This window comes from Ciconia boyciana, chromosome 3, assembly GCF_034638445.1.
Source record: "Ciconia boyciana chromosome 3, ASM3463844v1, whole genome shotgun sequence".
Classification (NCBI taxonomy): Eukaryota; Metazoa; Chordata; class Aves; order Ciconiiformes; family Ciconiidae; genus Ciconia; species Ciconia boyciana.
Window position 1 is genome coordinate 30,610,201 of NC_132936.1, and position 26,008 is coordinate 30,636,208.

General features: G+C 39.4%; 1 protein-coding gene across 1 annotated transcript in view; it reads right to left on the reverse strand.

Annotated features, from left to right (window-relative positions):
• Positions 1-26,008, reverse strand: part of EYS (eyes shut homolog) — a 944,771-nt gene that overhangs the window by 413,542 nt on the left and 505,221 nt on the right. The window contains 1 exon segment of the mRNA XM_072855247.1: positions 5,559-5,683. Within this exon segment, the coding sequence (XP_072711348.1) occupies positions 5,559-5,683 (125 nt within the window).

The window sequence follows — 26,008 nt, forward strand, 5'->3', positions numbered from 1 at the left end:
AGATGACATCAGTTGCTCTTCTCTTATCCACCAATGCTGTAACCCTGTCATAGAAGGCCACCAAATTTGTCAGGCACAATTTGCCCTTAGTGAAGCCATGTTGGCTGTCACCAATCACCTCCTTATTTTTCATGTGCCTTAGCATAGTTTCCAGGAGGATCTGCTCTGTGATCTTCCCAGGAACTGAGGTGAGACTACTGGTCTGTAGTTCCCCAGGTGTTCCTTTTTTTCCTTTTTAAAAATGGGGGTTATGTTTCCCCTTTTCCAATCAGTGGGAACTTCACCAGACTGCCACGACTTCTCAAATATGATGGATAGTGGCTTAGGAACTTCATCTGCCAGTTCCCTCAGGACCCACGGATGCATCTCATTAAGTCCCATGGACTTGTGCACCTTCAGGTTCCTTAGATGGTCTTGAACCTGATCTTCTCCTACAGTGGGCAGTTCTTCATTCTCCCAGTTCCTGCCTTTGCCTTCTGCGACTTGGGTGGTATGGCTTGAGCACTTGCCGGTGAAGACTCAGGCAAAAAAGCTGTTGAGTACCTCAGCCTTCTCCATATCCCGGGTAACCAGGTCTGCAGTTTCCTTCCAGAGAGAGCCCACATTTTCCCTAGTCTTCCTTTTATCACTGATGTACCTATAGAAGCTTTTCTTGTTGCCCTTGATGTCCCTGGCCAGATTTAATTCTATCAGGCCTTTAGCTTTCCTAACCTGATCCCTGGCTGCTTGGACAATTTCTCTGTATTCCTCCCAGGCCACCTGTCCTTGTTTCTACCCTCTGTAGGCTTCCTTTTTGTGTCTGAGTTTGTCCAGGAGCTCCTTGTTCATCCATGCAGGCCTTCTGGCGTTTTTGCGTGACTTCCTCTTTGTTGGGATGCATCGCTCCTGAGCTTGGAGGAGGTGATCCTTGAATATTAACCAGCTTTCCTGGGCCCCTCTTCCCTCTAGGGCTGTATCCCGTGGTACTCTACCAAGCAGATCCCTGAAGAGGCCAAAGCCTGGTCGCCTGAAGTCCAGGGTAGTGAGCTTGCTGTGCGCCCTCCTTGGTGCCCTAAGGATCTTGAACTCCACCATTTCATGGTCACTGCAGCCAAGGCTGCCCTTGAGATTCACTTTCCCCACCAGCCCCTCTTTGTTGGTGAGAACAAGCTCCAGCATAGCATGTCTCCTCGTTGGCTCCTCTATCACTTCGAGAAGGAAGTTATAATCAACACATTCCAGGAACCTCCCGGATTGCTTATGCCCTGCTGTGTTGTCCTTCCAACAGATATCGGGGTGGTTGAAGTACCCCGTGAGGACCAGGGCTTGTGAACATGAGGCTGCTCCTATCTGTCTATAGAGGGCCTCATCCACTCGGTCTTCCTGGTCCGGTGGCCTGTAGCAGACCCCCAGTATAATGTCAGCTGTCTCTGCCCTCCCTTTAATCCTGACCCATAAGCCCTTGGTTGGCTCCTCATCCATACCCAGGCGGAGGTCCACGCACTCCAGCTGGCATTGACATAAAGGGCAACACCCCCTCCTCGTCTCCCCTGCCTGTCCTTCCTGAAGAGTCTATAACCTTCCTTTCCAACACTCCAGTCACAGGAGCCATCCCACCACACCTCCATGATGCCAATAAGATCACAGCCCTGCAGGCGTGCGCACATCTCTAACTCCTCTTGTTTATTCTCCATGCTATGTGCATTTGCATAGCAGCATTTAAGTTGGGCCCCCGATGAAGCTGACTTACTGGTTGGACTGGCTGGAATTCCTTTGTGCTGATCTTCAGGTGCTCTCCTGCTGACCTGTGATCCTTCTCCAGGCTCTGGGCATCTATTGCTGGCACTGGCATCAAACTGGTAGGAGTGGGATGGATTGAGGTTCCCGTCGCCTGGCAACTTTATTTTATTTTATGAATCACAGGATCGCACAGGTTGGAAAAGACCTTTAAGATCGAGTCCAACCGTAAACCTAACACTGCCAAGACCACCACTATACCATGTCCCTAAGCACCTCATCCAAACGTCTTTTAAATGCCTCCAGGAATGCTGACTCAACCACTTCCCTGGACAGCCTGTTCCAATGCTTGAGAACCCTTTCAGTGAAGTAACATTTCCTAATAGCCTATCTAAACCTCCCCTGGCGCAACTTGAGGCTGTTTCCTCTCGTCCTATCACTTGTTACCTGGGAGAAGAGATCGACCCCCACCTCGCTACAACCTCCTTTCAGGTAGTTGTAGAGAACAATAAGGTCTCCCCTCAGCCTCCTTTTCTCCAGACTAAACAACCCCAGTTCCCTCAGCTGCTCCTCATAAGACTTCTGCTCTAGCCTCTTCACCAGCTTCGTTGCCCTTCTTTGGACACACTCCAGCACCTCAATGTCTCTCTTGTAGTGAGGGGCCCAAAACTGAACACAGCATTCAAGGTGCGGCCTCACTAGTGCCGAGTACAGGGGCACGATCACTTCCCTAGTCCTGCTGGCCACACTGTTTCTGATACAAGCCAGGATGCCATTGGCCTTCTTGGCCACCTGGGCACACTGCTGGCACACATTCAGGTGGCTGTGAACCAACACCCCCAGGTCCTTCTCTGCCAGGCAGCTTTCCAGGCACTCTTCCCCAAGCCTGTAGCACTGCATGGGGTTGCTGTGGCCCAAGTGCAGGACCTGGCACTTAGCCTTGTTGAACCTCATACAATTGGCCCCAGGCCATTGATCCAGCCTGTCCAGGTCCCTCTGTAGAGCCTTCTTCCCCTCAAGCAGATCAACACTCCCGCACAACTTGGTGTCATCTGCAAACTTACTGACGGTGCACTCGATCCCTTCATCCAGATAATTGATAAAGAAATTAAACAGGACTGGCCCCAACACAGAGCCCTGGGGGACACCGCTTGTGACCGGCCACCAACTGGAGTAAACTCCATTCACCACCACTCTTTGGGCCTGGCCATGCAGCCAGTTCTTTACCCAGCGAAGAGTACACCCTTCCAAGCCATGAGCAGCCAGTTTCTCCAGAAGAATGCTGTGGGAAACAGTGTCAAAGGTTTTACTGAAGTCTAGGTAGACAACATCCACAGCCTTTCCCTCATCCATTAGGTGGGTCACCTTGTCGTAGAAGGAGATCAGGTTGGTCAAGCAGGACCTGCCTTTCCTAACCCATGCTGGCTGGGTTTGATCCCCTGGTTATCCTCTACATGCCGTGTGATGGCACTCAAGATGATCTGCTCCATCAGCTTTCCCAGTACCGAGGTCAGGCCGACAGGCCTGTAGTTCCCTGGGTCCTCCTTCCAGTCCTTCTTGAAGATGGGCATCACATTAGCTAATCTCCAGTCAACTGGGACCTCCCCAGTTAGCCACGACTGCTGGTAAATGATGGAAAGGGGCTTAGTGAGCACATCTGCCAGTTCCTTCAGTACTCTCGGGTGGATCTCATCAGGCCCCATAGACTTGTGAATGTCTAAGTGGTGTAACAGGTCACTAACTATTTCCCCCTGGATTATGGGGGCTCCATTCTGGTCCCCGTCCCTATCCTCTAACTCAGGGGGGCTGGGTACCCAGAGAACAATTGGCCCTACTATTAAAGACAGAGGCAAAGAAGGCATTAAGTACCTCAGCCTTTTCCTCATCCTTGATCACTGTGTTCCCTCCCCCATCTACTAGGGGCTGGAGATTTTCCTTAGCTCTCCTTTTGCTGCTAATGTATTTGAAGAAGTATTTTTAGTTGTCTTTTACAGCAGCAGCCAGATTGAGCTCTAGCTCAGCTTTGGCCCTTCTAATTTTCTCCCTGCACAGCCTCGCTACACCTTTGTAGTCCTCTTGACTTGCTTGCCTCTTCCAGAGGTTGTAGACTCTCCTCTTTTTCCTGAATTCTAGCTAAAGCTCTCTATTCAGCCAGGCTGGTCTTCCCCACCGGCTCGTCTTTCGGCACCTGGGGACAGCCTGCTCTTGTGCCTTTAGGACTTCCTCCTTGAAGAATGTCCAGCCTTCCTGGACTCCTTTGCCCATTAGGGCTGCCTCCCAAGGGACTCTGTTGACCAGTCTCCTAAACAGGCCAAAGTCTGCCCTCCGGAAGTCTAAGGTGGCAGTTTTGCTGACCCCCCTCGCCGCTTCTCCAAGTATCAAAAACTCTATTGTTTCATGATCACTCTGCCCAAGATGGCCTCCAGCCATCACATCGCTCACAAGTCCTTCTCTGTTCATGAACAAGAGGTCCAGCAGGGCACGTTCCCTAGTTGGCTCACTCACCAGCTGTGTCAGGAAGTTATCTGCCACACACTCCAGGAACCTCCTAGACTGTTTCCTCTCTGCTGTATTGTGTTTCCAGCACACATCTGGTAGGTTGAAGTCCCCCACAAGAACAAGGGCTAGCAATCATGAGGCTTTTCCCAGCTGCTTATAATATTCAATTCATTATGTGCTTTCTTTTTAATGAAGAACAAGCATGGATATAAATCTATGTAAAAATTAAATGAACGGATTGCTAGAAAGACTGCAAAAATTTTTTTGTAATACGTATATGTCACTTGACTTCAGGAAAGCTTAGCAAGATCTTACTGGTTGTAAATGGAAACCAACAAGGCAAACATACCTCATTACAAAGAGAATAAACAGATCAGATGTATGAAGATACCATGGGTGAATAGCATATTTATCTTCCAGAATATATCTAAATAATCTCTAAAATAATCACTAATAAATCTTGGATCATTACCATCAAATAAAGTATTCAGCACTGAAGGTCAGTACAATAGGAAACAATAGAGTTAAGCTGAAAAACTAAAGTTTCAGGAGGTAGGTACCAGTATAATTCTTAAATTAAGAGTAACTGAATTATGGAGCAGTATGCTTCAAGGCAGTTATTTATACCCTACTTATGTTGACAAAAGGCTCTTTATTAATAGACATGACAGGAGACAGTAAGTAGTCCTGAACAGATTAAATTTGTGATTGAGTGACAATGCAGACTAATTGTGACCTTTGTTTTTGTATAAATACTAAACCCCTTATACTTTCCTAAGTCACAAGACCTGTTTAAGTTGATCTATGTTAGCATAAGAAAGCAGCTCCCACTTTTTCTAGAAAGTGCTTGTTTTCATTCTATTTATAAGTGTTCAGAAAATTTTTCACCCCAGCCAGCAGACCTAAGCATGGGTAAGTGTGACAACAACAACAATAAAAACAACAATAATAATAAATGTTAGTTAAAATATTCAGAATTTCTTTTCAGTCAATCTTATTCTGCAGCTAGTTACATTATCTTGTCGCTACACAGTGCCTACTTGACTGCTTGGTCAGTAAGTTACATTAGTAAAGGTCATACATAATAAACCTAGCTCTAGATAATTATTCAGACTCACTTAATGAGCTGGCTTTAGTTTTAAGCCTTTCTGACATGCTTTTTAGACTAGTTAATTCTCTTTAGATTTCATTCAAAAGGCTTGTCACAGAGATAGTTAATATTTTTGTACTTCATAGGTTATATACAAACAAAGAGCTTGATATGATTTACCAGTTTTCTCAGTAGTAACACTGGTAATTCAAAACTATCATTGTTTAAGATTGTTCTGTCAGACGTCAGTTACCTTGTTGACATTTACAAGTGTATCCATTGATATGATCTTCACAGGTTGAGCCATGTAGACAAGGTGATGAATTACACTCATTAACTTCTATTTCACAAAACTGTCCAGAAAATCCAGCAAGACACCTGAAGCAAACAACATTCCAAAGTGTTATACTATGCATAACCATCATATAAAATATACTTCGTGAGGAAACAATTTGTATAAAGTATGTGCATTAACAGACACAATCTCATATATTCCTTTCTGTTTTAAGGAGTATTTTACTGGAACTCTTCCAAGTTTCACATTGTAATCCATGGTGATCTTTTAGGGGATTTATGACAGCAAAACACATCTACAGATTTCACATCTGGATCATAATCAAACCTAACAGTCTCAATTACAGTTTACTGGTTCTAGCAAGGTGAGTACAAACCTTTCTTAATGTACTCTTGGGAGACTGTTTGTCTACTAAAATAGTTTATTTAGCTAAGTAACTGCAGTCTATGTTCGGAAAGCTGCTTGTTGAGAAATGTTGCACCAATTTATGCTGTAACTACAGCATAAAAGCTAACCTTCAGGGACCATACTTTCATTATCGTTCTAGTTATCAAATATTAGTCATCTTGAGAAAACTCTTCGGTATTTTTCTGATTGTAAATCCTTTGTGATCATTAATACCAAAATATTTCCATATGATTTCAACACATAACTATACAACTGACCCACATAGACTCACAAGATCTCTAATGAAGCTCAGAAATCTTACTAGTCTCATTATTGAGACACATCCTTGCATACATACACACAGCTTTACAGATATACCCAAATACATTCTGCAAAACAGAGCCCCATAACGGTATTTACAACATTTACTCTTTTATGATGAGTTGTATGTGGATATATTTCACATGAGCCAGTGTATTCAAAAACTCCCGTTAGTAATCAGGTGGTGCACATCTTGTATGTTGTCTTGGCTCTAATGAAGAGCATAAAACTTTATGCCCCACTTAGAGGAAGATGAGTACATTAACAAATTACCTTTGAATAAATTAGAATACTTATGTCACCTACTCCTCAAGGTGCTCCATTGTGTGAATACAAATCACATCATTAGAATGAAGTATCTGCAGAATCTACCTTAGCTTTCCAGATCCTGAAGAAAAAGAGAAGGAGGATGGACCATGGAACAGGTATGTGTAATGCTTCCTGAAGGATCATTACACTATGTATCAGTAATTATGTTTTGGTTTATTTCTGCCTTGACTATTAGAACATATTTGTTTCATTTTATACAGAGTACACTCTGGTAATGGGAATTTGGAATCTACCAAGACAATGACAGCAGAAGAGATTTTCCAAAGTCTAAATCAAATACAGATAACAGCGATGGCATACTGCTTCAAAAATGTACAAACTGATGCACACACCACTATTTTTCAAATATCTGATTCTAATGTGTGAGAGAAAAACCATGGATAAGGCTTAATGAGTGAGCCATAAGGCCACCTGTATAGCTCTTTGGCCACAAAACATTACGAAAAATCTACTGAGAAGATATAGTTTGGCCTTTCATCCTATTGGCAAACGTCAAAGCCTAGGATTTAGAACCAGATTCATCCCACGTAACCTCACACATCTAACTGTAATAAACCTAGGATTCTCCTATGGTCAGTGGAATAAGGGGTGCAGAGGATGATTCTGTTCACTGAAAGCTTAAATCATTCTCTGCAGATACCCTATGTCTTTCCATTGGCTACATAGCTTATTAAAAGAAAATAAAATAAAAAAAAAAAATCGAAGGGATTGACTTCTCCCAGATTTGGGAAGAAGGACCAGAAGGATGAACGCCTATAAAATAATGGAAAGAATATTCTACTGGAAAAAAAGGCAACTAGACACAGGGAATACTGGGACAGTTTAAAATCCATTTATACTTTGGTGTGCTTATAGGCATTTCACTTAAAAAAAAAAAAAAAGTGGTTACAACATAAACTGGAAGAAATATACATTTATTATGTAAAAATTCTGGACAGAATAACTATACCTATGTCTATTTAAGGTGAGTGGGCTCGATATTTTAGTCTGTAAAATTCAAACATTGAAGAAAAGCTTAAAGGTCTTTTTAAGAACTCTCCTGTTGGCAGCTTCAAGTGGGGACATTTTTATATGTGATGTGTATACTTGCTGAAGAGTAGAACCCAAACAAGAGCAGTTTACAGAATTACTGTGGTCATAACTAATTGGAGCAAGAATGAGTAGTGGAGCAGGTTGATGTAACTCCCATCGAGAGAATCAATAGAATGGAATCAACTTCATATCACAGGATACAGCTCGGATGGGCTTTGGATGCTTTTCTAATCAGCAAGGCTTGAGACTTCAGAGATTCAAGGCTCTACAAAGCCTTGAGACCTCAGAGACACAAACTATATAGCCATGGGCCTAACTCTGTACACACTAAGGTAGAAAAATGGAGCTGAAACATTAAATATATATATATATATGTACATGTATAAATGTTTGGTAAAATAATCTATTTTGTACTGAAAACTTTCCAAATATTTATTAAGTGTATAATACCATACGGAGTGATGGTGGCACCACCAAAAAAGAAAAGTTATAAAAAATATGACTTTGCCTTCAAATTGAAATTTAGGTGGAAAACATAAACCCATGAAAGCACTTAGCTATCCAGTAAATCAAATCCCACGTGCATCAATTTGCACAAGGTACCCTTTTTCCTAAGTCAGACAATCACTCAACTTAAAGAATATTTAAGAATATTGCAAGTATTTCACATACTGATGTTTCATTTTTTGTAAATGCTACAATAGCACAGTGTTCAGTTTGCTTGTGTTCAGATAGCATAATTAGATATCAATGATGCTTCATGACTGCAGAGGGAGGCGCTCTATTAACAATTCTGAGCAATTATGAAACAACTAGCAGTAAACATGTTACTGGTAAGTGTTTGCAAGTCATAAAACAATACCTTAATGTCAGCAGCTTTCCCAAATTTCCCAAAATTGCAATAAATTGTATGCTTTATTAAGAGTGTTAATGAAGTTAACACTTTGTAGGATGTGACAAGCACTTCAATAATTTCTTAAATTTTTGCTCGCTCTCACCTTCCTTCATTCTTACTCCTTTTTTTATAAATTTATATTTCTGTTCTGCCTCTCCACATTCTTACCTCCCTTTTGTCAGTTCTTTTTGAGCATTAGGAAGGACAGAAACAATAGATTTTAAATACAACTGACATTAGAAAGTGTAAGTTGATACGAAAAACAGTTCTTGTGCTATAAACGGCATTAAACCTAACTCAAATACTTTGGAACACATTTGTATGTGGTACTTGGGATACGACTGTTCTGCAAAAGAAAAACAGGGGCCTTTAGATAGCTTTCATACCAAGGTATGACCAGTGCAAATCTTGTACGTTGATTACCATTTAATAAAAAATAATGTATGCCTTTATAAGTAAATGCATATCTAGGTTTAGCAGCAAATAACTCTTAGAGCTTATCTGATAAAGAAAGCTAATACACTGTTAAGGCTGAGCTTTTAAACTTACAAAGGTATCAACATAAGATCAATAGTTCAGTACTGAAAGATAGCAAAAAAATACTGCTCATTTTCTGTAAGAATAATGCATTCACAATTCAATTATGACCAGTTCATAGGGATGACGGCAAAGACCTTCCTCTTTTCTCTCATTCTCTACAGCTTTTTTCTCATATAAAATGCTGAGATAATGTCGTGCAAATATAGTCCCTTTTCTTTTGTACCTTTATATCAATCATTATCAGGAGTGATCCCCTTAATTTAGGCATATGCCAATGCAACAGCTGAACAAAAGACTGAAAAGATTCTATTGAATTTGATGGAATTGAAACAGAAGAATGTAACTTTAGTACTTTTACACTGCAGTAAAGAACAGAAATGGGAATAAGCATCTCAGCAAAATGCTTAGCTGAGGATTAGTGTGGTGTAGAAGACAACAGTTCATTTCCTTCTTCCAGAAAAACATGGCCAACTAGTCACCATTAAATCTCCTATGTATCTGTACGAGCAAGTTCTTTGCAGTTTTCAACCTGCATCTGACATTAACTTCAAATTGTGATGTAATGAGACTTGCAAACTCAATTTTGCAATCTTTCCTCACTCCCCATTAATCTCAGCTGGAATGGAAACTCTATCTTCTACAATGAATGCAGGAGTTTATTAAGATGACCTTGAAGGTCCTGTAGGAAGCTAATGGGCATTGACCTGGTTATGACAAACACTGTTTCAACAGCACCTGTATTAAGTAGCACAATGAAGAACAGAAGTGAAAGGAAGAGGCATACATGCCTCTGAATGTCTAAACTGCCTCTTAAGTATATACACAGGTTTAGAATCAGTGAAGTTTCACCACCCATCTGGTAAGACCTATATCTAAATTAATCCCAAGCCATCTAGGAAACCTGTGAATCAAAATGATCCTGAAGTGTAACTATAACATCTTAGGCACTTCCAAGCCAAAATTCCTAAATCAGGAGCAAAGTCCACTGATCATTTTAAAGGTGCTTCCTCTTTATGTTTGCCCTTTAGGCTATTGGCTGATATGAACACAGAAAAGATAGATAATGAGTAAGACATGAGTTTGCTCATCAAGAATTATTTTACTGAATATAAGTTGAGAGAGATCAGACGAGACATTTACGGGTGGACTCGATGATCTTAAAGGTCTTTTCCAACCTATACGATTCTGTGATTCTGTGATTCTGTGATTTGAGAGACAGCAAGAATACTAACAGAACAAGAGGCTGGGAACACTTAGGGTAGAGAAATACAGGCTGAACAAAGATCCAAACACCCGTGGTCTTAGAACACAAGAGAGTCACTCAAGAAACAGAAAAGGGAAGTAAAGTTTAAAAAGTAAAGCGTGGGTTTTAAAATAATATTTTTGGGACAAAATGAAAAAGCTGTCAAGAAACAGAAAGAAGGGTCAGGCCCTGCCCTTTGAGAGATGAAGTTGCCATGGCACTGCTCATCTGGAGGTATGAAGAGCTAGTGCCCTAATGATGCTGCATTAGGGCCATGACTATTTTCATGCCCCTTTCATCTAGAAGTCTAAAAAGCAACAGCTCTGGGACAAAGACTGTCTGTGCTTATAGAAGACCAATTTCCTCATCCTCAGTGTCATTCTCCAGTCTTTCCAGTAACTAGTGCTAGTCCACCTTAGGCTTCCTTGCCTGTACCCCTGCATCTCTGGAGGGTGTTGGGAGTGATAAAGCAGATACTTCCACCCCTATTCTTCTAAAGAAGCTATGCCTCTATCACAGTTGAGTTTTCAAATTTGGCTTCCAGTGAGATGTTCAGTTTGAGACGTTCATTAGTTATCACTAGATGATTCCATGACATGATTGTTGCACTCTCACCATCCCCCAAAGTGCTGAGGTAACAAGAGATTGTTACCCTGATGACACTGAAGACTGTTTTGCTCATAGAGCTAGTTGGCAAAAAAATTTAAAAGTTTGTACCTTTCACTTGTACTTAATGTCACAGGTGGTTGCAGATACCTGGGAAGATTCAGTCATTGGAAAGCAGTAAGAAATCTCTGCTGTCTGGGTCCTGAATAGCAGAGTTAGGTTGGGAAGTTTTGTCCAGTCCAGCATTCTAGTTTTATTAAGGTGCTTTTCATTATGGTTTTCATTATGATTCAGTATGGGTTGATAGAAGCTGCTCTTTGTTCTTGCCTCACAGGGCTTTGTGGTACTTTGATTCAGTAATAGTAGAGGGAATAGTTATGCACTGAAGGTCTTTTTGCAAAAAGCAGCTAGGACATTTAAACTGATTGAGCGAGGCATTATACAGAATCAGGGAGCAGGAAGGAAAGGGGCTGGAGAATGGGCCTGTAATGCACTCGGTATAAAAGCAAGTCGCAAGCTTGAAGCTGGCCTAGCTACACAGTTCAGGCTAAAAGAAAGATGATTCCTTCAGCTGTCTAAGGGGCTGCCCATTAATATAATGACGAATTGACCTTTTAACCTAAGAGCGTTGTATAGATACAGAAAGACAGTGAATAGGGTGTTGCCTATATGCACTTGGCTGACCTATTTAGGAAAGATGAATCAGGCCCTAAGAAACATTCACAGATTTAGTAATCTTAAAACACAATTTAAGCATTTAATACTATAATATTGATAGAGTTACAGAACTACAGGAAATTGTAAGATTATTGATATTTTATCTATCAAAGGTCAGATAAAATGCCACCTACCTGATTTAAGTAGCCCTGTCTCACAGTGTTGCAGACATCCTATCCCGAGGCTGGCTATATAGTGGATCAGAAATGGGCTAATTGATAGTAATAAGAGCAATCCTTGCTTTATATATAACATTTAACAACCTAATGCAGGAGCTGCTGCACATATGAGACTGATCCCAGGTCTGCACTCCTGCTCTTCATTATATCAAATAAAATAATTAAAATAGCAAATGCAGCAGGGAAAATTACCAAATTAAAAAAAATACATGGATACCTTAAATGTTTGTTTTTTAAGTTAGACATCATGATTTATCAATCAATAATATGGTAGAAACACACGCTTCCTGTAATGAATTCACAGAACTTACTCTGGGAGAACGAAGTGGTTATTTTTCCGTTAGTCCAGAGCTTCTTAGATCGAACCTCAGAACATCAGTGTTTCCACATCAAAGCAACAATGTTTTTTTTGAGATTAAAGAAGCAGAAAAGAGCAGCAGAGGAATTTATTAATGAATCAGAACGCAGCAGAGGAACGATCTGTCTTGAATGTCTGCTTATTTCGCGAGTTCCTCACACTTCAGCATAAACTCTACTTTCTATAGTCTCTTGTATAGATGATTATCAATGAAAACACTAACTAGAAAAATCTGAAACATCCCCACAATTGCTCTGCTCCTGAAAATTATGCTAAATAAGAAGCTATTTTGCTAGCTTGTTATATAAGTACATAAGTTTTTTTTAAAAAAAACCTTGCAGTTATTTAAACAAATAAAAAGTATACAACTGCTTCTACACAAATGGGAAATTTCATATTTATATCAGTATTGGGAAGATTCATCAGAGAAGGGGTAAGGAAACTTTGCAGACTTGTTCAAGTGTTTTATGCACAAGTGGAGTTATTCAAGCCTAATCAGAATTTTGCAATAACAATTTTGGGGTTGCCAAAATATCTGTATTTTTTCCTGACATGTTTCCAAGAGTGAGGAAATCAATAAGAAACTTCAACTCCTAGATGACATTTTCAATAAAAGCCCAAGATGTCCTATGTAAAACTACTGTAAAAAAGCAGCAGCGGTAACTGTTGTCAAAGTTTTACTTCATGCTCATTCTGCATTCTAAGGGCTACTGGCATGCATACATTTCTACTACACCAAATACTACATTTTAAAATATTCAAAAGTGATCAATTCATGATTTATTAAGAGAATTAAATGAAGGATTTTGATCTGTGACCATTATAGCTGCAGTCACAGTAAAATTTCTTCTATGTGAGTAAACTTTCAGCCTCAAGAGAAAATGTGCAAGAACCCAAATGTCAGCCAAATTTTTCCCTACAACTCTAATTCATATCCTGTTGTAAATCATCGCTCTTTGAGTCTATTTTGTAACTCATTGTTCTTTGAGTCTATTTTTTATGTGTACCCTTTTTCTCCTTTCTCCCTCTCTTTCTTCATCTGCCTTGTAACCTTTTACAGCTTATGAATAATTTGTATATCTCTGAGATATAAGGTTCAGAAAAATATGGTTTCTACAACACAGAAGTTTATTAATTAGGTTTATCTGGGAGCAATGATTAACAGCAATTATGCTTACAAGAGAGCATTTATGCTGCAACCTTTACATGCCTATGTGACTCATTCTACCTGGTAAAATCAATGAACTTTATGGACCAATCCACACTATGAAATTTGTTTGGGACATCAGTTTTTCTTCATGAGTGTTAACCTTCATGAGTGGGGTAATGTTGTGTTAATATCTCTCAGTTAGGTAATCAGGACTTCGGACAGAATAATAGATCACTGTGAAAAGCACCTCTCCTGAGCAACTGTCTTCAGTAAAATAGTCTTGTAAATGTGCAATCTCTTTTGATATTAGTCATGATTTTTTTCTTTTTCAAATCTGCATTTTCTGTCCAAAATAAATCTAGTTAACTGCTCTACTGTAACAGGCCAGCTCTGTCACTGCAAATTTACACTGAGATTGCTATACATTATTAAAAAGCTATGAAAAGTCACTGGCTAAATGTCATGGAAGCTGAGATATAGCAGCACCTTGGGATTCATATAGCAAACAGTTTAGTTTTAATCATCTTGGACCACAAGGTGCCTTGACATTTGCGAGGCAACTTTTTCCTTTTTAACTTCCACTGGAATCAGACCTCTATTATCTCAACCATAATTCTCAACTTCAAATGTGATAGAAAGTTTTACCTTCTAAATTAAAAAAGTGAAAAATCGATCAGACATGGACCTTATCATTCATTTAATCGATGCTCATATGCCAGCTTGGAAAGGAAAAAAGGAAGGGCAAGGAAAACTAGATAATTCAACCACCTTCAGGATTATTAGAGATGTTTCCTGTGAAATACATGACCCTTACCTTAGCACTACTGAGGCATGACCTTCCTGAGCAGTATTAACACAACAAACTTCTGAAGAACCTTTTTAATTTCAAAGAAAAAAAGAGAAAGACCACTGATTCATTTTAAACATACATATCATTACCACATGATTTCTTAAAGCTTTAAAAATTTATTAGGAAAATTCACCTAAGGTGCCAAATAAATTTGCAGTCATTATCATACTTCACCCTCTAACAGCCAACCTTTTGGATTTTAAGTTCCAATTTACTGGAAGCCAATGCGTCATTTTTGCCCTTTTAAGTAGGATTACTCACAGACAAAATAAAAAAGACAAACATTATTTTATTCAATTGAAATTATTATTTCTCAAGAAATACAAGAGCAAGCCAAAATTCTGACCCTACTAACATTACTTTGAAAAATGAAATCTATTTCATTTGCAAGTTACAGTGTGATGTTTATAAAGTTTTGAACGTTCAGATCTTTTTATTTCTTTCAAACTTAACTGCTCTAAGTTCTATGTGTTTTTTTTCTTATTTTACACATCTACCTACGAATTATCTGTATTGCCTTAATACACATGTCAAAAAAAATGTTGCCTCATAAATGAATGTGTACATGAAGTACTGTCATCACGTTATACAATGAATGACTGCAACCCCCAATTCCCCATTACCCCTGCACCACTCGGGGAAGGGGGGAGGGAGAAGGAGGTAGAGGAGTCGGGAACAAAGGAGTGAAGTTAAGCCTGGGAAAAAAGAGGGGGTGGCGGGGAGGGGAAGGTGTTTTAGTTTTTGTCTTTGTTTCTCACCATCCTATTCTACGTTAAGTTGGCAACAAATTTAATTTTCCTGAAGTCAAGTCTGTTTGCCAGTGATATCCCCGTGTTTATTTTATTCTATGGTTCTATGAACCCACCACAAAGATACATGCTTTTCCAGAGACGATTTCTACATAACTACTGAAATTCTCAATTGATTTCCCTACCTCAAGAATTAAGCCTATTTACAGTAATTAAGACAGAGAACAGGCCTCTTTGGAGCTTGCCAGAACCTTGCTAAGGAACCGATCTCAGAAAACAGCAATGTAACATGTATTTCTTCACGAACTGATCTGTACTCTAAGCATATTTTGTACAAAAAAAAAAAAAGATACTTTATGAGACAATGCAGAATAGCATCCTCTGGTGACAATGTTTTTGGTGTGGTTTTTTTCGTTCTACTTCTCACAATGCCATAGTTGATGTTAAAAGAAATGGTCAAGAAAATGTCTATGAACAATTAGATCTGTATACTCCTGCCCCTTAACACAACATCACAACCCATCTGAAAAAGGCAGTATTTGCAAAGAAAGCTTGTATCTTAAATCAACTGATACTGTTTTAGTTGTCTCACCCCATAATCATTGCTTCTCTTACATCCTTTGACGATCCATGACTATAACATTCATTTGATTCAAATAAAAAACTATTGGCAGTAGAATCTTTTATAGCATTCTTGTTTCACTTATCAAGTTACTGAAACTTCTGATATATTTCTTTTCTGAAAGTGAGATTAATAGCCATAAGGATGCTACTGTGAACCTGATAAGAGAATTCAGAGAGGAAGCCTTTATAATTATCTATCAGTCACCAAGCACCTCATTGCTTTAGAAGTAACTTCTATAGGCAAATCACTTCAGCTGAGAAACCTTTCTTCCAGATATCTCACTATTCTAAGCTTTGCATCATGCATTTCAAACAACTTTCATAGTGAGCTTTACCAGGGCTTTCAAGTAACACTAAAAATATGGGTGCTGGACAGGTCACATAATGAGCTCATCTTGGTGGAAACTGTCCCATGCATGTTTCACCAGCTACAGATTTTGAACTTTTATCACATTAAGCTCAGATGCAGTAATTCCCTAGGGAAAACTGAAAGATGAAGGTATCTCATCAAAGCAAATTTCCTGCTGTCTAGTCATCCATCTGGTCTGAAGATTGTGGATGCTGGTGATGATGTGGTAGATGACCCAAATAATGTGTATGCTATATAAAAAAGAATTTAAATATTCTATTGCTTTTAGATTCTGAAAAATTGATAGGGGGAAAAAACCTACCAACTTCTGTGTGCATGTGTGTGTGAACTCTTAGTGATTTCTGGGATCCTATGTTGGATCAGCATAGATCTTTGTTGTTACTGTGGTTTCACTGGTGGGTTAAACTGATTGTCTCCGTAAGCCCAATGACTCTGAGTTCAAAGTAATATGAGTCAGCTGCCTTATCACTAATACTACTGAAAATTGCTTCTCCTGGTGTACTTTGAAGCACGTTTCTATGGAGAGAATTTGAGAAAGCAGCCAGTAGGGAACTTACAGAAATCTCCCGAGAGAGCTTTTCTCAGATTATTTTCTCTAAAACCCTTCCCAAGGGTGATCCTGTGATTGTTAACTTTAGAACATTGACAATGAAGCTTTCCCCAAGCTAAAGGTCTAGCATATCACGTTACTTTTTTTCTTTCCCTTCCCTCCTCTGAATTCTCCTTGGAGGCACTGTCAAGAATGAAGCAAGTTTATTTACCTCTGAAGTAAAATTTTGCTTAGAATGAAGTAAAAATAAATTATAGCTCTCCATGGTTGTCAGGAAATGTTAATTCTATTTTAAAGAATAGTGAATGTGAATCAAAAAGAAAAAAAAAGTAATAACACACTTGAGTGTATATTTGATTTTAGAGGGCTTTCTTCCATTTATCCATCTACAATTATGTTCCTATCACATTAGCATCAGAGTCCCTCCTAGAGATTTATAACCTGAAGTAACAAGTTCCTTTCTGCTTTCTTTCTTTGTTTATGGGAGAACTCATTCAATGATTAAAACATTTTGGAGTTGTATGAAAAATTATTAGAGAAAAAATAAGTTGAAAAGAGGAGTCACATACATAGTCCAAGAGATCTAGGTTCAGATCTTGTAAATGTTCTGATTCTTATAGTCAGGAACTTCTCCATATTCATCATCAGTTTCTATAGAATGTAGCTTTGCAAAGGTAAAATGAATTTGAAAAGGGTACTTAATAGTGCCATTCTCTTGGACAACCAGTGTTAGAACAGGAACTACAAACCATAAGGTTGCGACCTTATCCATATGTTCACTTCTAACAGCCCCATATTTTCACTAATAATCAGAACATACCATAGGCTTACAGAAATCTCTGACTGGTTTAAAGACATCAGACATTTATCGCTGGTTTTTGGCCCCATCTCTACTACATATTATTGCCCGAGCTTTATATTCACAGGGTTAAATGTAAGGAAGAATGAACTGATACATCAACACTTTGTATGGAATGCAGGAAACAGAAGCACTTTACTCTTAGTCCTCTTAGAAAAGCGACCCTGTCAGCATACTATGCTAGATGATACTCTAGTGCAAGGCATCCTTCTTCCCAGAGAAGGAATGTTGCATGTAACAGCCCAAAACAGATTCAGATAGTTTAGACAAGATTGGAGCTGGAAGCTCTGCAACTTTTCAGCTTTCTTTTGTGCTTGAAAAAGAGTTAATAAAATAGATAAGTTATCACCTCTATAGGAAAAAAAAAAAAGACAATGCAATGGTAGGGCAGTAAGGACCATATTTAGAACTTTATTCCTGACTATAAGTGCAATGTGGGCTAAATAAAACTGCTTTTTTATCTACTCAGGACACACAAAACTACTCAGGACATTGTCTGCAATTTTATTTATAAAAATATCTGGCCAATAACAGTCTTTATTCTCACAGAATGTCTCAGGACCACCACAACACATACTAAACATTTTCCAATAAAAAGTTCCGTTCCTTCTAAGGTCATTCTCATTATAAGAGACCTTAAACTTCCTCACTCCTCTTGGATACAGCTTTTATTTTCCCTAAGAGAAAAAGCAGATTTTACTGCCAGTAAAACCGCCCACTGTGGTTAACACGGACATTCTTATTAAGTGATAAATTACGTACTTGCTAAATCACAGTTGGTGGGGTGTGACAGTGTTATAAGAAAGGTTAATCTGTGGAATATCAGGCTAGAATGAATACAGTAAAATAACCAGAATGGCTAAGCCTTGATGAAAGTGTATTAGACTTAACGCACTCCTTTCTTTATTTTATTAATCTACCCAATTGGAAACTAGATGCATTTCTTCATACACCAGTAGTGTGGGCAGAATTAAAGGAGGAACTGGCATGTGTGTGTGTGTGTGTCCCTGCAAGACTGATGAAAAGCCACCATTCAGCTGTTTGCTAAAATAATGCAGATTTGCACTCAAATTCCACATAGAGAAAAGCTATCATTATCTGGTCAATCCCTGCTCAAATAGAAGTCTTCCTGAGCTTTTTACTAATAGTTCCTGTAAATGAATGAGTATGTTAAGACAGATCATTAGCTGGTGTAAACTCTTATAATATCAGTCTTGATATCTTTCTGTGCTATCCAGGCACTCATTCACAATCCTGGATACAACAAAACAGATTAATATCAGACACCATTTTCTTATTCCTCTTTTATTTGTCCAATTTCCTTGGTTCAAATCAGCTCCTTATGTGACTGTGTTGAGAACCATGCATATGAAAATGGAAGTTTTGAATTAGTAGATTTATATAGATCCACTTAAAAGGCATTGTTTCTTAATGTCTTAGTGATCTCTTTGTGCTGGAACAGCCACCAAATCATGATAAAATTAGCCAAAATGGTCTTCATCCTGTTCCAGCCAAGCCAGAAAATAAAGTAAAGCAATTTTTATTTGTCCTGTCCCCCGCCCCCAGTCATCTAAGATGTCCCCATTTTCAGTGGTGGAAGGCTAGTGCTTCCACAGAGCAATTCATACCACTTTAGGTATCTACTCTACCTTGCAATCTCTGGAAAGTGATTCAACTGTTTATTTCAGGAACGGACAATTCATAGTTTGAGGGTGCCTGTTGCTCCATTCAATATTAGCAGAACCTATGCAACTTGTTTACACAGACATTTAATTTTTGCAAAGCAGATTTAAGCAAGATGGATCTCATTATTAGTGTTATATTACTAGGAGTTTTGTATCTGTAGTAAGAATTTGTATTTATAAAGCCAGTTAGCTAAAAACCTTATTTACTTGTTTGCTCTCTAAAGTTTCTCATTAGTCTGAGTGTCACTACACTTAAAATTCTTTCCTGCTTATAAATAGCCAGAATCAAATATTGCTCATGAGAAGTATTTTATTTTGAAAAGTCATAAATTATGGACAAGTAACTGCAGTTGGGGATTTCTGTTTCCTAAAGAACATGCAAAGCACTCATTGTTCCAAGCTGAAAGCCATCCTGAGGGAGAAATCTACAGGAGTATATGCTGGATTATAAAATTCTCACTGAAAAGAAATGTACTCTTTGCAGTTGACTTTTTTGTTGTATTTAAGCTACCAAAGATGTTGCTCTAGACTTAGGAGGATTTCTGAGACAGAGAAAATCTCAAAGCTAAATCCAACCTGCTTTTTTCCCTTGGATCAGTCACACACTTTCTTAAGGACGTCTGGAATGTAAGGACACCTGGTTTGTAAGGATATCTGTTTAACAGCTATTCATCATAAGGAAAAAGGAGAAAACATAAGAAAAGTAATAAATGAAATAGGATGACACAAGCCTTAGGGAGCAACAGATAACTGAGATGATAACAAACACAAGACCTTTCAGGTCACTAACTGATGGGACATTGAAAGAACTAGTTGAGCACAACAGTAGAGAGGTTTAACCAGAACCTTCTTACTAGCAAGAAAGGAAACAACATTATCGTGCATGTGATGGGAACAGCAATAGGAAGTAGTAGTCATGTGTAAACAAGCTTCTCATCAGTATACTTCTCTGGCCAATCCCTCCCCCTGATCCCCAGAGTCTGCGCTATCCTCTTACTAAACTCCGTTACTAGAATACTAACTATTTTCTGTGTGACTCTTGCTCTATTGTGTGTGTGGACACGAGTAGACAGTGAACTTAAAGCTGGACTAGCCAGTGAGAAGACCAGCATCTGGAAAGACCCAAGGTCTGAGCTTTCAACTGCATAAGGGGCCTATGGTGTGAGTATGGATATTGGACTTTAGGTCCATGCTAATATTTGAGGAATCCATGAATATAGATTTATCAGTGAATAAAGATGAAGGTTGTGTGCAAGTTCCGCTAGTGAAAATCAAGACCATCAGCCAGAGAGGAAGAACAGGATCAGGCAATCCATACTGATCATTTGTACGTGACTACTGTTGTGTTTATGTGGGTACCTGTAAAGGCACTTCTGTGTTGATCAGTGTGGCTGGTTGGCTAGAGGGGGTCTGTTTGCATTTTTGGAATTTGCACGCGGCCTCACTCCCAGCCAGATGTGTAAACTTGTAAACACCTAACAGAGCAAGTGGAGAAATCCTCTGTGCTTGCTTAAGATCCACCAGATTCTGCTCTCCCTTACTACTACTGCTTCTCAATTTGAAGTATGAAGTGAGAGAGCTTTGGGGAGTTGGTTTCCTTTCTCACTGCCTCAAAAACTTGCCAGAAGACTAAGCTGTTGCTTTCTCGGTCACTGTCTGCAAACTCAGCTCATGTAAATAGGACTGCAGGTTAACTTACTTCCACTCACTGCTCACAACTTCACCCCATAACTGATCTTTGTCAGCACCAGCAAAGGTTGGTACTTGATTTGTATTACAGCTGAGGTGCTCCATTGTGTGGCTGGGGTTTTTTTATTTGTTTTTTTTGTATTTTTTTTGTCACGCTGTTCCTTTACTTTTGTGAACCACCACATGACCTAATGTGAGAGATCATTGTCAATATTTCATGCTCCTTCACGTTAAGTGCTTGACTTAAACTCCTTTGAGTATATTAGCTTATAAAACAAGTGAAGAGCTCACAAAATGCTAAAGGAGAACAGGAGAGATGTTACCCAGAGGAATAACCCTTCTGATACAAAACATTCTGTACTACTTTAGTTTAGTTTTGCAAGTACTATTTAAGAAATCTGTACTTCCCAACTCTGATAACACAGTTATAGAATTGTGGGCACTTCATTGGTAGGCTGCTATTTACTGTCAAGACCAACCTCCCTACCCCCCTTAGCTTATTGTTAGAATCCCCAGGGATCATTTCACAGTAGCTGACTCAGCTGATTCTCAGTGTTAGTCATTTGACTTTGAATGGTTCAAACGCAAGTGAACTGTAATAAGTACCATTTGAGAATATATTCTCAGTTTTACAAATAGTATCAACACAGTTTGTCCCCGTGTCTCACTTTTGTAGTCTTTTAGCTCAGAAGATATAGTATTGCTGAAGGAGAAACCACAGGGTTCATTCTAATACTGCAAGGCCACTGGACTGGGGCTTATCAGGCAAGATTTGTCTGGACTTGTCTTACGCTTGCCTGGAGCTTTGTTTTAGCTTTTTTAGCTCTGGCAGACTGTTAGCTAATTTGTTTGAGTTTTGCTTATCTTTGCACAATTGTGTGGTGCTATGTCTCTTGTTATAATAATTCTGATATAGCTCTGTGAGTAACAGATAGTGACAACAAGTACTATTCTAGTGACGCAGTTTATTGTGCACAGAATAAATTATGTGATATTGTGGAATACAAACACTGGATAACAGGAGAGGCTCTGAGAAATATAAACATGGGATGACAGATCAAGGCTATAAACAAAACATCACTAACTACCGATCACTGACGAGACGATACATTTGGAGCTGGATGAAACTGGCTTTAGCAGTAACAAAAGACAAGCTTCCAACATAAATAAAACACAACTTATATAACAAATGCAGATGTAATTAATACAGAAATGCAAAAGCAGCAAGGTGTAGAACGTGTTAGAAAATGCTTAAAAGTATCCTCTAGTATGAGCCCCTCAAGTATGAGAAGGAAGAAGCCCCCACTGCATTCCCTTGGCAAAGGATTCAGGATGACAACTCACCATAACCCTTTCCCCCTGAATGAAACCACTGAAAGTGGAAAGTTTGTTTGTCAGTTTTAACTATTAAACTATTGCCACTGTGACTGAGCTGCAATCATTGGATAACTTGCATGGTAAGACTTAGTACTTTTGTAACTGGACTAATAATACTTCTTTGGCAACACTGTTAAGATTCCAATTAGACCTACAGTAAATTCTTGGCTTTGCATATAAAGCATGTCTCTTGTGCAGTTTGGACACCAAAATTTTAATGCAACATACTGGGAGAGGCAACCAGACTTAAAATTTAGTTGAACCTTTTTTCCCCAGCTTTTTCTCATACCTCTAGTGCACTCTCCTCCTACAGGCTTTGCATAGTATTAAGCACTACGAAATTTGGAAACACTCTGACAAAAACTATCCCTTTCAAACGCAGATTGACTTACGGAAGTGCACCAATAGTGTCACCTGGAAAAAATGTTACTTGTTCATGACTAGTTGCTGCTACTGTTTCTTTGCCTAAAGAGAGATACACTAAAAAGTTCTCCCATGGTGGTGGTCAAGGGAGAAGGCTGGTGAATCACCATAGCAAGGAGAAACTGTGATATATAAAAAATGCCTCTAATAGCTAGGAACAACTCATTTAAAATCAAAACTGTTACCTTAGATTCCCCAGAAGAATTATCAGACAATATTGCAATCCATACAGATTACTAGCATCCACAGCAATTATGCGCAGCAGACATTTTAGGAGAGCATATAGCTCAATTTAATAGTAGTAGAGAAGAACACTGTCAAGTCAGTTTATTTATCAAGGGACATATTTGACTGCCAACAAAGTTAAAACACTTAAAAGCAGCATTTCCACAGAAGAAGTAAGAGCACCTCTTTGAGAGATTGGACAAAGCTATAATAATTCTTGAAGAGCTGAAAACAATTTTGGCACAATAAAAGAAAATACTGGAAAAAAGAGAGAAGTTATGAAGAACAATTTGAGTGCAAACATAGTACTTACTGTGCTATTTTTAACATGTATTTATTGCTTTATTCAAGATGATTGTGGAAGAATAATGTAGAACAGCACTACATCCCAACCTCTTGGAAAGATTGTAAAGGTGTTGATGGGGATGAAACAAGAACTGATTTTAAAATACTCCTCACTCTAACTAGAACATTAGTTGATTTTCTTTTTATATTGTATAATTGCAAGATCCTGTGTACTGACAAAAAATCTCTAGACTTTGTTACTAATACATACCTTCCATAAAATGTACGGAGACACTACAGCAATTGGTAAAAGCAGAAAACTAAAATAGATATTGAGGATAAACAAGAACATTTACAGAAATTGGTACTCGCACTTTCTAAGTGAGACTGAATGCAAAATGTAACCTTTTTTTTCCCCATGACTTCAACATCTTTCTTTTTCCTTAGCACAGGATATTCCCCTTCAGGGCAAGCATACCTATTGCATATGAGAAGGAAAAACTTACGCCTTCCTTACATTGTCTGGCATCTTAAAAATACTGATGACTATCTGTGCTAAGCTACCAATGCTGCTGCCAACAGATCATCTCCAGTTCCTGATTTAAGCTAAGAATGGATTCTTCTCTGCCTTCCCACTCCCCCACCCCAAAATGGACAGGATGAGTGTTAGCATAAAGATGGTGTTAGGTAGTGCTTAGTCATAAATTATATTTGTAAAATTTAGTAGTGGAAATAATATATTATCCATCTTAACCCATCACTTTTCAGCACCTTTGACAGTAATCCTCTCCTGTCCATTCAAAACACTTCTGTTACAATGCAACTACTTTCCCGTCTTTTAGGAATAAGTTGAAGGTTCTGTTCAAATCCTTATCTGCCTAAAACTGCATCTCCAACCTTGAACATCTTCATTATCTACTCAATTTTGTGCACCCTACTTGTTAAGCTCTGTTCAGAACTTCCCTTATACTCTGTGACCAAAGGCTTCGTTCTTGCCATTTGCAGCACGTAGTGCCTCCTGCTTATTTTTGTTTCCTAGCCTTTGGTTGCTAGCTATAGTGTTATGGGTGCAATTCAGTCACCCACATAGAGACATCAAGTAGCAATTTAGGCAATATCTAATGTATTCCACCAGGCTCCCTACTACTTTTCCAGAAGTGCTTAGCTTTCCCAGAGGTCCCATATCATATTTATTACCCTGTCTGTGTCTCAGATTCAGAAGGGAAATTACAATTGCACGTAACACCTCTTGTGCTCTAGTAAATGTGATCTGTGCCATTAACAGTAGAAGGACACAGGCTCTATATTGACCTGACACTGCAGGGTCTCAGGGTTTGTCTGAGCTTGTCTTGGCCCAAACTGGATTTGCTTTGTTGTAGCATCTATGCCGAGCTCAATGACTGCTGCTGCCTCGCCTGCTCCAGCTTCAGCTCTGGGCATGGCCCCTCTGGGGAGGGTGTCACACACCCCCCCAAGTCACTGCCAGACAAACCATAGCCCTTTGTGGGTAGGGGGCTGCAGCTATCAGCCTGGGAGAAGGAAGCATGCTGTGATATGGAAACACATGAAAGAAACCCACGTGGACCCAAAAACCGAGGAGGAAGAAGCCCCCACCATCAGCATCATGCCCCTCACAGACAAGACATCAGAATGCTAATGGCTTATCACAGCCTACCCCACATTTTGCATAAGGAAGACTTGAAATGTCAGCCTTTAGGACATGGAGGGACATTGGAAGTGTGAGCATAACACCAAAGAAAAGGGCAGGTATTAAAGAAAAAAAAAGTAACAACTTTCCTGCATTTACTAATGTGTTTTTCTGTATTAATTAGGTACGCTGGAGCACTGGGCTGATAAAACTAGTTAATGGTTCCACCATATATTTTGTGTTCCCCTTAACACATGATAACACTAACTGCAAACCTGTCCAGACAACTGAATCCCACGCATCACATCGCACCACAGTTCTCATGCCTTCAGTCACTTCCACTGCACTCCACAGCTCAAACCACAACAGGAAATGCAGGGCTACGCCTTTACTTTATCTGATGAGGTAAAAAGCTCACCTATTAAGCTACATCAGACATTCTCCACAGAACGTGATATTGAAAGTTAAGATCTCATGATTAAGTACTCAGGAACAACAATCAGCATTTACACCTGAAGGCTTGATTTAACTAATTTCCTCTACTTTTATTCATTCTTTCCACAGCATTCACTGAGGAAATCACAGCTCAGCATTCACTGAACTATCATAAATATCCATTAAGAAAGTTACCTAGCACTTTGTAAGCCATTGCTTTAATTTATTTTGTAACTTCTTCAGATCTTAATTACATGAGGCGGTCATGTCCCTCACCTGCAGTGCTTCACAACATGGCAGCCCATGAAAGCGAGCCATTCCTCAGACGTGGCACGAGTTCACAGGAGGGAGAAAAAGAAACATGGAGATAATCTAGACTTCCCTGATAACACTCAGGAAAATGCACTTTAAACATATCATGGCCTTGTAATCAAGATTATCTTATTCTACGAGTAGAAAATTTGACCTGTGTCTTCCTGTGTCTATACAATCTGTTTGTGGGGGAGTGAAGGGGGCAGATGGAGGATTAAAAAAAAAGGGGGGCGCCCCCTCACATCACCAACTGGCCTATCAGAAAACAGCTAACAAGTAGGATCCCACCAATCAGGGAGCGGCTTCCAGAAGCCATTAGCTGCGGAAGCCCCCGGAAGGTGCCGGAAGGTGCTGAAAGCCGCGGTCTGGATCCAGGGCAAAGTTAAACCAGAACAAGAAATAAACAACCTGCGCCAGCAGCTTCCAGGGTGAGGAAAGGCTGCTGAAAGAAACAGAAAACAAGCAAAAAAAATAAACCTGACCCCCAAACTCACCTCTGAAAACAAAAAGCACCAAAAAAAGACAAAAATTAAAATAAATATAAATAATCCCCACCAACAATTGTTGGG